This window comes from Rhinopithecus bieti, unplaced genomic scaffold, assembly GCF_001698545.2.
Source record: "Rhinopithecus bieti isolate Rb0 unplaced genomic scaffold, ASM169854v2 scaffold_70550, whole genome shotgun sequence".
Lineage (NCBI taxonomy): Eukaryota > Metazoa > Chordata > Mammalia > Primates > Cercopithecidae > Rhinopithecus > Rhinopithecus bieti.
Window position 1 is genome coordinate 581,129 of NW_016826791.1, and position 14,370 is coordinate 595,498.

The 14,370-nt window shown below is 36.8% G+C and overlaps 1 protein-coding gene across 5 annotated transcripts in view; it reads left to right on the plus strand.

Moving 5' to 3' along the window:
* KMT2C (lysine methyltransferase 2C) overlaps positions 1-14,370 on the plus strand; it is a 233,321-nt gene that overhangs the window by 134,301 nt on the left and 84,650 nt on the right. For all 5 annotated transcript variants that reach the window (XM_017863662.1, XM_017863658.1, XM_017863659.1 and 2 more), the window contains exons 16-22: positions 407-508; positions 701-805; positions 6,502-6,683; positions 6,939-7,103; positions 8,430-8,539; positions 9,043-9,108; positions 10,381-10,593. In XM_017863662.1, coding sequence (XP_017719151.1) covers positions 407-508; positions 701-805; positions 6,502-6,683; positions 6,939-7,103; positions 8,430-8,539; positions 9,043-9,108; positions 10,381-10,593 — 943 coding nt within the window. The remainder of the gene's footprint in view (positions 1-406; positions 509-700; positions 806-6,501; positions 6,684-6,938; positions 7,104-8,429; positions 8,540-9,042; positions 9,109-10,380; positions 10,594-14,370) is intronic.

Sequence of the window (14,370 nt, forward strand, 5' to 3'; positions counted from 1 at the left end):
TTTATGCTTACAGTACATCTCAGTTCAGACTAGCTACATAGCAGATCTCAAGTGTGTGTCACTAAAATAGAGTGATAGATTTGTGTGTGTACATACATATAATATTATCATTTATAGTTTCTTGATTAGAATTCTGCATAATCAAGTCTTGCTAAGACAGGTTTATTATATTTTCTCATTACTTCTTGGTCTATAGGAATTCTACTCTAAAGAGAGAATTAGGTGAATAATAAAATGTTAAGACTCCATTTTATGGTAGTATTTTAGCATTAATAGTATTTGGAATTGTTATTCTAGACCTTGGCAAAAATATGTGTTTTGATTATGAATTTTCTGAAGCTTTCCAGTTAAGTATAAAACAAGTGAAAAATATAACTTCATATTTTGTGTATTTTGCTTTTTATAGGTTTCTGCTGCAGATATTTCATCAAATAAGGATGATGAAGAAAACTCTATGCACAATACAGTTGTGTTGTTTTCTAGTACTGACAAGTTCACTTTGAATCAGGTTTGAACTTAACAATTTACTGTCTTCCTCATTGAATTCCTCCTTGCACATTTCTGCTTTATCTCATATATACAGAAGTCATCCAATATTTAGCTATAGAGCTATATTAGTTAAGAAGATATTTTTAAAGTAAAATTTGTAGATTTTTAGCTTAGTCTCCATTTAAAATATGTTCTGTTTTCTTAACTTCAGGATATGTGTGTAGTTTGTGGCAGTTTTGGCCAAGGAGCAGAAGGAAGATTACTTGCCTGTTCTCAGTGTGGTCAGTGTTACCATCCATACTGTGTCAGTATTAAGGTAAACATCCTTAAATTGAGTTAACAAAAATGTAGTGAATTTTTATTTGATTTGAGTGGTAACATGAACTCCCAGTTCTCACAGTTAAGTATGATGAATATTATACATATGTGACAGTATTTAAGTACTTTAAATACTGCTTTTAAGGGTTTGCTATTTCAAGAAATTTGCTCCTCTATAAATCTTATATTGTACTAATATCTTGCTTTTGTCTTGAATAAGTAAAACATAAAAATATGTGCATTTAACTTAAAAGATAATTTATACTATTCACAAAGATTTTAGGTTTAACTGATTCATTTTGTCTTGTTGATTTAAAAAGCTGAGAACTGGAGTATTTAGTAAAAAATTATTAGCCCATTCTGTTCTTTCCCACATTCTCTCTCCTCTATGCTCACTCATATACAAAAAGACATTTTCTCCTTACAGCCAAAAGAAACAAAACAAGTGTCATATTTAATGCAATTGGTAATAATCGAGAGTCAGCACTGCTCACTTTCAAGCATTTCAGGATAGAGGCTTTCTGGGGAACCTTTTAAGTGGTATCGTGTGCTTGGTTTTAAATATGGACAGGTCTCAATACTTCAGTGTTGAATCTAAGGTTCTTGGTTTTTCTTTATAAGAACTCAGTCTTAATAAAACTTACATATTTGAATAAAGTGTCATGGCCACTGGAGGCAAGTATGGAGGTATAGCTGTACAGCAGAGGTCTTAATGTACTCCACAAGTAAATCTTTTCTAGTACTGCCATACTATGTAATATAAATACTAACCTCAGTATCAGAGATAGGTCGTGAACTATGAGTGATTTTTATACCTTTCTCCCCTGCCCTTCAAACGTGACTGTATTATGTCATTGTCAGTAAAATGTCAGTGTAGTAAGCAAATCAACATTATCTCCCTCAGAATTCTTTGTTGATAACTACACTAGTATTTCTTTTATAGGGTAATACAGGTTTTTGTGAATTTAGGAATCAAAATGAAAGATTGTAATTAATACTATCCAAAATAGAAGACGAGTACGGTTAATTTATGTAGTCTTTTAAAGTTAGTTGCTCATGGTATTTGACTGAAAAAGACGGTATAGAAAGCCAATTAAAAAAATAGAGTTCTATATGCATAAAATATGTTTCTTTTCTTCTTTGTACTTTGTATAAAAGTTGCTGTTATTAGATTTTGTGTTTTAGAATACTTAGTGTTTTGGACCTAAGGAAATTGAATAAGATCCCTTCCAAGGTAGTAATGTATTTCTTTTAACCCATCCAACAATTACTGAATTCCCATTTTACAGATGAGTTAAATACGACTTACATAAGTTAAGATTGGACAATTAGTTCACTGTCAAACACCTAGTTACTGGTAGAGCTAGAATTTGAATTCCTATTTTTAAAAATTGTGTGTGGTTCCTTTTATACGATGACGCTGTTTTGGACAGTGTAGGATACTGCAGTCTCATTGATTGAGAAATACAGCAGTATCTAGAAATATACTAGGGATATGTGAATTGACTCAGTTTGAATATTTGTTGTAGGAGGCAATTGTTTGTGGATAAGTTTGATACCTTTGAAGGTACTTTTTAAGCTTTCAGGGGCAAGTCTAGAAAGCCTTCACTCTGAGGTGGATGTTTTCAGACTTTATGGTTTTAGAACCTTAACACTCTTTAAAATTCCTGAGGACCCGATAGTTTTTGTTTATGAGGATTTTAACTATGGACTATTCACCATTTTAGGAATTAAAACTAGGAACATTTTATAACACAAGACTACAGAAGCACAACCTGCATAATGTCAATGTAATGATATGATACAACATGTAGCCTCTATAAATACCACTGTATAATTGTGAATGAATTAAAGTCAAAAAAGGCAAATTAAATCCTAGTATTATTTAAACTTGTTTTAACCTTACAGGCCCACTGGGGTTCCCTAGACCACACTTTGGTAGCTGCGGTCCTAGCATTAGTTTAACCCTATACTTAAGACTTGGCCTTTCTGGTCTCTCTACTGAATTCTACCCCCTGTTCACCATTGTCTTTGTACTCTGACTAGTTGGGCTTCACTTGTCTTTGAGCCTTTTGCAAGCTCAGTAACTGCAGCTTACAAATTCCTAGTAGGTGTACTCTCCCCTGGTTGGGGGTCTTTGGCCTTATAGAAGTGCAGCTTGGTGTTCTGCCGAAGATTTCAGGGGAATCCTTTAGATTTCTGGAGCTCTTAGTCCTTATGCTTCTTCATTTTGAGTACTGTGTCCTGCACATTCCACTGCCTCACCTTCCCTAACCTCAGGGAGGCCATGGATTGTTCTCTGATGAGGTTCTCCTTCCCTGGGCAGCGTTCTGGAAAATGTTTCTAGGCAGAGTATCACAGGACTCCCTGAGTGTGTCCTTCCTCTCAGAGACCACTGTCGCCTGTACTATGTGTTGTCCAATATCTGAAAACAATTGTTTCATACATTTTGTCCAATTTTCTAGTATCTTATGGGAGAACAGGCTGGTCCCACCTACTCTATTATAGTTGAAGCATGTATCCGTATTAGATTATAAAACATATCTGTAACAATTTTGGATAGCGTACCATGAATGGAATCCTGGATGACATCTTATTTGAAAAAACTTTTAAAACTAAGCCTAAACTGGTTCAGCAGAAGAAAAAAATGACTTGATAGTACAACCCCAGTACCTAGGTTAAAAGGAAATTTCACAGAGGGAGAAATTGTTCAAGTGTTAAAGTGCTAGCAATCAAGAAACACAAACACTAATATTTCTGTTAGATTTGAGAATAAGAAGGTCTTGACAAGCCTGGCTTAAGCATTTTTGAGTGGATGTGGGAGTAGAGACCAGAGTGTAGTGTGTTGAAGAGTGAATATAAACTGAGAAAGTTGGAGAGTTTGGTTGTAAAGGAGGCCACAGGTATCTGTGAAGAAAACTTAGTAGGAATGAAAATAAATATTTTAAAAATTCTGCCACTAAACACCCCAGATCTGTCTGCCACTTTATCTTCAGATCATCATTGAAGCCAGGGTTAGGCAGACTGGCCCATAGACTAAATCTGGCCCATTTCCTGTGTTTGCAAATAAACTTTTATTGAAATATGACCATGTTCTTTTGTTTACATATATTTGTAGTGGTTTTTGCCTTATACTGGCAGAGTGTTTATAAAGTTGCAACAGATCATATGGCCCTCAAAACTTTCTATTTATTCTCTGGCCCTTTATTGGAAATGTTTGCTGGCTGCTGCTCTAAGCCACCCTGATCTTACTCCTAGGCCATTTCCTTCATTTGGGCAAGTAATATATTAACTTGGTAATCTAAGACAAATTCTTAAAAATCAATAAGCTAATCAAACTAATAAATATACATGTTTAAAATCAAATGAGATGAAAAGCTTTGTAATGGGCCAGGCGTGTTGCCTCACACCTGTAATCCCAGCACTTTGGGAGGCCGAGGCAGGTGGATCACTTGAGGTCAGGAGTTCGAGCCAGGCTGGCCAACATAGTAAAACTCTATCTCTACTAAAATACAAAATTAGCTGGGTGTGGTGGCTCGTTCCTGTAGTCCCAGCTACTCAGGAGGCTGAGCCAGGAGAATTATTTGAACATGGGAGGCGGAGGTTGCAGTGAGCTGAGATCATACCACTGCATTCCAGCCCAGGCAACAAAGCGAGACTCCGTCTCAAAAAAAAAAAANATTTGGGCAAGTAATATATTAACTTGGTAATCTAAGACAAATTCTTAAAAATCAATAAGCTAATCAAACTAATAAATATACATGTTTAAAAATCAAATGAGATGAAAAGCTTTGTAATGGGCCAGGCGTGTTGCCTCACACCTGTAATCCCAGCACTTTGGGAGGCCGAGGCAGGTGGATCACTTGAGGTCAGGAGTTCGAGCCAGGCTGGCCAACATAGTAAAACTCTATCTCTACTAAAATACAAAATTAGCTGGGTGTGGTGGCTCGTTCCTGTAGTCCCAGCTACTCAGGAGGCTGAGCCAGGAGAATTATTTGAACATGGGAGGCGGAGGTTGCAGTGAGCTGAGATCATACCACTGCATTCCAGCCCAGGCAACAAAGCGAGACTCCGTCTCAAAAAAAAAAAAAAAAAAAAAAAAAAAGCCTTGTAATGAACAACCAACCCTTGTATTACTTTACCTCCATGTCTGAGGCAATCACTTTTCATCTGTTCAGGTCTTTTTTCTTGTAGTTAGTGCTGTAGCTCTAAATGATAAACTGGTTTACTGCTTTATCAGTGCTAGATTTTGTCGACTTCCTGCTATGAATAAATCCATTCTGACTTAGGTCTTAAAATACACCTCCTTCCTTCTCCCAATATAGTTGTATTACTATGTTTAGTTCAATTAATAAGGTGTTGGTTTTGACTCAGTGAATGTTCACTGCAGATCTAAACAGTGTACTATGAGTTTCTTTTGTCTTTCATGGAGTTTTTAATAACAAGAAAGTAATAGTGACTCTCCATTTGTTCTTTGTTTTTGCCTACTATACAACTATCATATAAGATTATTTTTTAAAGTACCGTTTTTTTCTGGGAAAAGTCCTACCCTCCTCCTGGACATTTCCTTCTCCTCCTCTGAAATATGCCGGTAGCTTCTAGGTGTGTTGTTCTTATCCTTAAACTTTCCTGGCCTGAATGTCTTTTGTTGGATCTGTTGATTTATAGATCCCAAGTCTTCCTTTTCTTTATAATACATCCTCATTCTGTTCCACATATCTCTCAGTAACTTTATTAGAAGGAGAATGAGGGAGCTGAATTTTGAATCTTCCTGTGTCTACAACGTATTCTGTCTTCACACACAGTTGCTTGTGTAGCTAGGTTGAGGATTGTACTTTGAAAAGTGTTTTCCTGTAGAATCGGAAACTTATGCATCTGGAGTTGGGAAGTTTGGTGCCATTCTGATAGGTGTTCCTTTGAATTTAACTCTTTTGTTTTCTTCTCTGTTAGCTTTTAGGCTTTCATGTACCTCATGATCTGAATTTTTATTCTGCACCCTCATTACCTGCTGTGTCGTTATCATGTGGGCACTTGGTTGGTTCTATCTGTACACCCTAGTCCCTTGAGATCTTTAAGAAGTTCCACAATCTTAATATTACATGGTGTGACTTCCTTCAGGAGTTTATTAGGGATTTGGAGATTCCCAAATATTCTACTAACACCCTTGAGAGAGAGGAGAATAAACAGAGGAGTGAATGTGAACTTCGGAATTCCTAGCTTCAGAGTCTAAATAGAAATCCTCTAAGATCATCAAATGTCCCTAAGAACTCATGTTTTACATTTTTTTTTAAATATTTTTTTCTATTGATTTTAAGCATGGAAACGTAGATGGAGATTTTGTTGATGTATTTTCAAATTATGTATCAGTAATAGGGAAACTTACTTGATTTCTTTAAAATGTGGTCACTATATCTATAAATATAGTGGACATTAAATGTACAGCATAAGGTAATTATGTGGACTGTAAAAAGGCATTAAAATATATGCCACTTTCTATTATTCTGCTCAGTAGGCTCCTAAAAGTGCATATGAACATGCCCAACCCAGTATTGGGCCTCCGTAGGTGCTCAATAAATGTTAGTTGATTGCCTCTTTTCTGCTTCTAGGTACATAAGCACCATATTAATTTATATGGTATATTTGATTATGTTAGGTTAATGCATAAATCACATGGATTGGTTGTTTCTTTTACAGATCACTAAAGTGGTTCTTAGCAAAGGTTGGAGGTGTCTTGAGTGCACTGTGTGTGAGGCCTGTGGGAAGGCAACTGACCCAGGAAGACTCCTGCTGTGTGATGATTGTGACATAAGTTATCACACCTACTGCCTAGACCCTCCATTGCAGACAGTTCCCAAAGGAGGCTGGAAGTGCAAATGGTACTCTAGGATTTGTTTGTCTTGCTAGTCTTTCGAGTTCAGAACTTTCTCGTGCCACTTTAGTTTTTAAAAATTAGCCACATCTATTTAATTGAATAATACACGTATGCTATGATGGGTATCACTAATCAGAAAAATTTTCACCTACACATTAAATCATTTCCCCCATTATGTTCATATGTAGCTTCCTGAATTACAGTAACTGAATAACTAAGAAAGTAAAATTGAGACTTTTCGGGGGGATTTGGATTTCAGGTGTGTTTGGTGCAGACACTGTGGAGCAACATCTGCAGGTCTAAGATGTGAATGGCAGAACAATTACACACAGTGCGCTCCTTGTGCAAGCTTATCTTCCTGTCCAGTCTGCTATCGAAACTATAGAGAAGAAGATCTTATTCTGCAATGTAGACAATGTGATAGGTATTGTGCTATTTTTTCATCTTTTTAAAGCTTTTCTCTTTGAAATGTAGCAAAAAGAAAATGGAAAATAGCTTTTCCTTGATCGTAAGTTTTAGGTACAGAACTTTTGCTTTGTAGATTTTAGTCACCTAGAAACTTACAGAAGCGATTTCCTGTTTTGAATTCTCAACTCCAGACTAAAGTTTTTTTTTTTTTTTTTTTTTTTTTTTAATTTGGAGACTGAGCCTGGCTCTGTCGCCAGACTGGAGTGCAGTGGCATGATCTCGGCTCACTGCAGCCTCTGCCTCCTGGGTTCAAGCGATTCTCCTGCCTCAGCCTCCCGAGTAGCTGGGACTACAGGCGTGTGCCACCACACCCAGCTAATTTTTGTATTTTTAGTAGAGATGGGGTTTCACCATGTTGGCCAGGATGGTCTCAATCTTTTGACTTTGTGATCCACCCGCCTCGGCCTCCCAAAGTGTTGTGATTACAGGTGTGAGCCACTGCGTCTGGCCAAGACTAAAGATTTTAATTTAGGCCTTTTGAGGGTTTAGGAATCCCTTGAAATTAGATGGAGAATTATTGCCTTCATCTATGCCATTTCTTATGGAGGGTTTCTGAATCTTTTAATAAATTATAAAGAATATCTAACACATTCTGTTTTCCTTAAACCACTTTTTCTCAAAGCTCTAAATACTAGATATCTAGATATTAGATACTACCTTCTGCCTGCCCTACGTAATTATGTGGAATTTCAAAATCAAGAATGTTTCCTTGCTTTCATTGGTATATTGTTGTACTCTTTTAGAAGTTAAACAGTGAACATTTATTATTATTAATAGTATTATTTCATCAGTAGTACAGTATTCTTGGGACTCTGCCTACTAATTCTTTGTTCCAATGCAAGACAACTTTTTACTTTATTTCCCAATTACCATTCAACATTGCTTTACATAAGATATGTCTACTTCAAATTAGATGCATTGCATGGAGCACATACATGCTAGCACTGCCATTTGCAGTATTTCTGAATACCTTTCTGTTTGCTCTAACTAGCTTCCTTGCTGTCTTTGAAATATTTAATATATGATGATAAAATAATTGGCTTCCTTATGTAATGTGCTTTGCTTCCTCTCTAATAGTTGTTCTGACTCCTTTTATTTCCTTCTTAGCTCTATGAAAGTTTTCTGTTAATAGGGATAGTTAGGAGACAAGGGCAAGGTAGCAGGAGCATGTGAGGCTTAGGGCTTTTAAGTTTGAAGACTGTCAGTGTTACAGGTTTTAAAAGGTAGCAGTTATCAGTATATTCCATTTTTTAAAACACATGTACAAATATGGTCTTTTTAGATGGATGCATGCAGTTTGTCAAAACTTAAATACTGAGGAAGAAGTGGAAAATGTAGCAGACATTGGTTTTGATTGTAGCATGTGCAGACCCTATATGCCTGCGTCTAATGGTAAGAGAATAATTTAAACTGTGAGTCTGCACTCTTGTACCACTCACTTGCACCTTACTGTCCATAACCAATGAATTAGCTTAGCTCTACTCTATTTTGTCTTTGTGAAACTTACTTTGACAAGTATTTTACGAAAAATATTACTTTTGGTTACACATGACTTATCACAACTTTTAATAAAACAGTTGACATGAAACAGTAAAAAGCATATACTTTAGATGTAAACTATAATTTTGCTTCCAAGGAACATGATCTTGTAGTTATTGACAATATGTCAAAATCCAATATATTGATTCTTTCTTAGCCAGGTTTTCCTCCATGACTTGAGTATTTCCTTCACCACTTCTTGTTTTGTTGTTGCTTTAAAAACCACTTTTAACTTTAGTGTTCAAACATTTATTTTAATAAAATGAGTATAGAAACAAATTTTAATCATATATAAGTATTTAAATACACTTTACTTTTTCTGAAAAGAATTACCTGGATTTTTTTTTTCGTTTCAGTGCCTTCCTCAGACTGCTGTGAATCTTCACTTGTAGCACAAATTGTCACAAAAGTAAAAGAGCTAGGTAAAATTTGAAATGCTTTACTTAATTTAATTAATATACTTTGCTTAATTTTTACATAATTGGCTTACCACTCGTGAAACCTGCTTCAATCGTATAGGTGTTCTATCCAAATTCCCTCATGTTGGTAATCATTTCCACAATGATATATAAAATGTCGTCCAGCTTTACTGGGGCAGTACTCCTATAAATTTCAGCAAGTTGGCAACAAAAATAACAGCTCTTAGAATAACCATTAATGCCATACTTGCTTTGGTTTCATTGATATATTACTGTGCTTAATTATCAGTTAGCAGAAAATGTGGCCTAGTTAGCAAACAGATTTATTTTAGAATTAATTCAATCTCTTAATTTTTAAAATAATAAATAAACTTAGTATGGTGATTAATATGATATTCTTATTAAACAATCATTCTTTTGAATACTTGTATTTAATAGCACCTGATACAAAAACATTTGGATAGTACAGGAATTGTTCTAAGGAACAACAGTTTTGTACATTTAAAATTAAATCTGCAGGATTTGTATTTATTTATTACCTCTCCCTATTAGTAATTATGTTGATACTCTGATTTTTCCAGATGAACTTCTGGAGTATTCTCTCTTCTCTTATGTAAATATATCCCTATCTTTTATCTTTTCTAGGAAAAGCTCATAGTGGATTAGCTGAGCATTGCGTTTAGTTGCAGTGCTTCTAACTCTTTTTATTGGGGCATGAAAATAGAAATGCCAGGAAGACTTTTTTTTTTTGTTTGGAGTCAGAGTCTCGCCCTGTCGCCCAGGCTGGAGTGCAGTGGCATGATCTCCGCTCACTGCAGCCTCCACCTCCCGGGTTCAAGCGATTCTCCTGCCTCAGCCTCCCACGTAGCTGGGATTACAGGTGCATGCCACTACGCCCAGCTAATGTTTTGTGTTTTTAGAAGAGACAGGGTTTCACTGTGTTATCCCGGATGGTCTCGATCTCCTGACCTCGTGATCCGCCTGCCGCCTCAGCCTCCCAAAGTGCTGGGGATTACAGGTGTGAGCCCCTGCACCCAGCCTAGGAAGACCATTTTCAAAATATGCAGCCTTTTTGCCTATAATCCCAGAAAGTTTGACCTATTGTTCCTAGTTTTTATTGGGTATCATGAAGTTAATTATTCATGCATTTCATAGATACGTAATTGCTTTCTGGAACTACAGTCACATTCCCTTGACGTGGGTATTTTGGAACAGTAATCAGTCAAATTTAAAATGAAAGTTTAAATTTGTATTCTTGGGATTTTGTAATTTTAGACCCACCCAAGACTTATACCCAGGATGGTGTGTGTTTGACTGAATCAGGGATGACTCAGTTACAGAGCCTCACAGTTACAGTTCCAAGAAGAAAACGGTCAAAACCAAAATTGAAATTGAAGATTATAAATCAGAATAGCGTGGCCGTCCTTCAGACCCCTCCAGACATCCAATCAGAGCATTCAAGGGATGGTGAAATGGATGATAGTCGAGGTAATACTAATTTATTTTCCATGAAATATGTGTGCAAGAATTAAAGCATATAAAGTAACTTTTGAAATATGTGTATGATTTACCAAAGGGTAAATCACACTAACTTAGATAACCCCTGATGTGACCCTTGCCATTTCCAAATGAGTGATCTTCTTAGACCTTGCCTTTTCAGGTTCTCTTCCTTTCACACATTTTAGAACAGACCTACCTTTCAGAAATCTCAAGGAGCACCGTATCTTTGAAGATCACAGGTGGGGAAATACAGAGGGCTTGACTTTAGTTTGCTAGATAACATAAACCTTCTCAGATACTGTGAGCTTGGATAATACCATGTTTAAGTTAATGTAGAACTTGATGCATACATTCTAGAAATGGAAAAGCTGTCATTTAAGCTTCAGGTATAACTTCATATTCACCAGTGTGCATCATAAACTATTGGTTTATAAACACTTTCTTGATCAATGTAAATGTAACATTTTTCTAGCTGAATTTTTTTTTGTTTTTGGTGGGGAGACAGGGTCTCGCTCTGTTGCCCAGGTTGGAGTGCAGTGGCACGATCTTGGCTCACTACAACATCTGCCTCCTGGGCTCAAGCGTCCCTCCTACCTCAGCCTCCTGAGTAGCTGGGACCATGGATGCGGGCCACCACGCCAGGCTAATTTTTGTATTTTTTTTTTGTAGAGATGGGGTTTTGCTGTGTTGCCCAGACTGGTCTTGAACTCCTGGGCTCGAGCCATCTGGTCTGCTCAGCCTGCTGAATTCTTGAGATAGCAAAATATTTTAATAGTAATTTAAAATCCAATATGAGTTATATCCTAAAGAGGATTACTATAGGTTTGCTCATTTTTGGGGCGGATATTTATTTTCAACCTATTTAGAAATGAAGTGATAATTATTTCTGTTCCATTATATTTTATTTCATAGTTTTTTTTTTTTTTTTTTTTTTTTTTTTTTTTTTTTTTTTTTTTTTTTTTAAGGGGCTGTGTCTTGTTATGTTGCCCAGGTTGGTTTCCAACTCCTGGGCTCAAGTGATCCTCCTGCCTCAGCCTCTCAAGTAGCAGGTACTACAGGCATGTGCCACTGCAGCTGCCTTTGAGACAATAGAATTTATTGAATACCTACTGTATGTCAGATGTTGGAAATCATATCAGTGTACAAAGCAGGTAGAATTCTCTGCAGAGAGTTTATATTTTAATGTTAAGTAACCCAACTCTTAAAAAAAAAATCAGTTGATTATAACATGTTTGGCAAGTCCCATGGTAAAAATAAAGTTTGATTAAGAGGAATTGGCTGGCTCGGCACAGTGGCTCACGCCTGTAATCCCAACACTTAGGGAGGCCGAGGTAGGTAGATCACTTGAGGTCAGGAGTTGGAGACCAGACTGGCCAACATAGTGAAACCTCGTCTCTGCTAACAATACAAGAATTAGCTGGGCTCAGTGGCATGCACTTGTAATCCCAGCTAGCTACTCGGGAGGCCAAGGCAGAAGAATTGCTTGAACTTGGGAGGTGAAGGTTATAGTAAGCTGAGATTGCACCACTGCATTCCAGCATGGGTGACAGAGCAAGACTCCATCTCCAAAAAAAAAAAAGGAATTGGAAGTACAGATGGGTGTTTAGGGTCCATATGAATGGAAGCAGTATTTGAGCACAGATTTTAAAGAGGTGAGTGAGTGAGCCACTTGATTACCTGAGAGAAGAGCATCCCAGACAGTGAGGAAGCCAGTGTAAAGGCTCTGGGTGAGAGTGTGCTGAGTACATTTGAAGAGTGTTGTGGAGACCAACAGAGTGAGCAGAGCGGACAGTCAGAAAGTGAGAAGATTAGAGATGGACAGACAAGAAGGGCAGTTCAGTATATCTCAACACAACCATAAGGTGATGTGTCAGTAGTTTGTGCTTAATAGCAATGGAATGGGAGGCCATTGAATGTTTCTGAAAAGAAGAACACCATGATCTTATTTATATTTTAAGAGGGACACTCTCCTATGATATAAGTAGATCATTAGGTGCAAGAATTATGGCAGGTAGATCAGTGAGGAACAGTGGTCCAGGTGAGAGGTAATTGTGGCTTTGAAAAGGTATGTCTTTTGTGGCCGGGCTTGGTGGCTCATGCCTGTAATCTCAGCACTTTGGGAGGCCAAGGCGGGTGGATCACCTGAGGTCAGGAGATCAAGAACATCCTGGCCAACATGGTGAAACCCTGTCTCTACTAAAAATACAAAAATTAGCTGGGCATGGTGGCACGTGCCTGTAATCCCAGCTACTCGGGAGGCAGAGAATTGCTTGAACCTGGGAGGCAGAGGTTGCAGTGAGCCAAGATTGAGCCACTGCACTCCAGCCTGGCAACAGAGTGAGACTCCATCTCAAAAAAAAAAAAAAGATATGTCTTTTGTATGTTCTTGATAATTTTTGTTTTGTAGTAGTGTGTTTTGGGTCTATGTTGCTGGAGAAAAGCTTTCTGATGCTTGTATATAACTGATTTCAGATACCATTGAACAGATAATTTGATTTGGGGACTTGTAGTTTGTGAAGAAATAGTCCATAAACTTAGGAGGAATTGATCAGATCAGCATTAACAAGAATTTCCATTTCTGAGGATGTTAAAAAAATGTCTGAAAAAGGTTTCCATAGTCTCTTAAATTAGGGAAGTGCTCCATTTCACAAAATATGAAAGGTTTCTTGATAATAGTACACATTGTTTCCCAAATTATGAGATTATAATATCTTTTAAAAACAACACAAGAGACCTTGGAAGCTTTTCCTTGTGACTACCATTTGTAGACACTGAGAAATGGTAATATGTTTCAATTTCATATTTTCTCATCGACTTGTATCAGGGTAAAAGAAAATCAGTTGAAAAATTACCTTTGCTTTTTTTAACTTTACGTGATAAAATAGCCCATCTGAATTTACTGAATTTGTCCTTATTTTTATTGAATATAAAAAAAGATTGTTTAGTGTGTTGGATGTTAAATGCTAAGACAATTTTAGAATTTAAGGAATTGAATATACAATATTTTCATGACTAGTCCATCATGTTCATTTACATGCCAGGATCTCACATGCTTTGTGGAAGGAAAGGTACATTCCTAGGGATAAAAGAAATGCATGTTACTTGGACAACATTTTGCTTTCTGCTGTTGGCTAAATAAAAATCCCTTTTAAATATTTAGTATTGCCATACTTCGTTATATTAAAAATGTTTTAGATTATTGTCTTGAAACTGCACATACACACACACCTCTAAAATAAGTTTTATGGTATTTAATATGCCTATACAGGAGAAAAAACAGGAAAAGGATACAATCATCATAAGTTCTTATTATTACATTATGCTGAGATTTCTAATAATGCTGCCGTTTTCTGGGCATTTTGTATTAAACCTAAAATTTGTGACGTTTTAGACTGTTTCACTAATGTGTTTTGATAATGTCTCAGTGCTCTTGGGAAAGCATTATAAAGTAGTGGGCGATGTTGAAACCTACTCTGGATGTTTTTAGGCAAAGTTTTTAACTTCTCTAATGCTAGTGTTTTCATTTATAAAATAGGTGAACTAGGATGAGCCCATAGGATAATTGTGCTGATGAGGTGCAAGGATGCATGCCAGGCACCCGGCACTGGCTCTTCCCACGCGTAGAGTGCTCAGTAACCGTGAGCTGTTAGAATACAAGCGCTAAACCAGTGCTTTGGCAATTGTGTTCTGTGTCCAGCAGAACTCAACAGAATCCTGCGCTTGTCTTTACATGTGAATTCAGTTCCTTTTCAGTTAGTAAGAAAT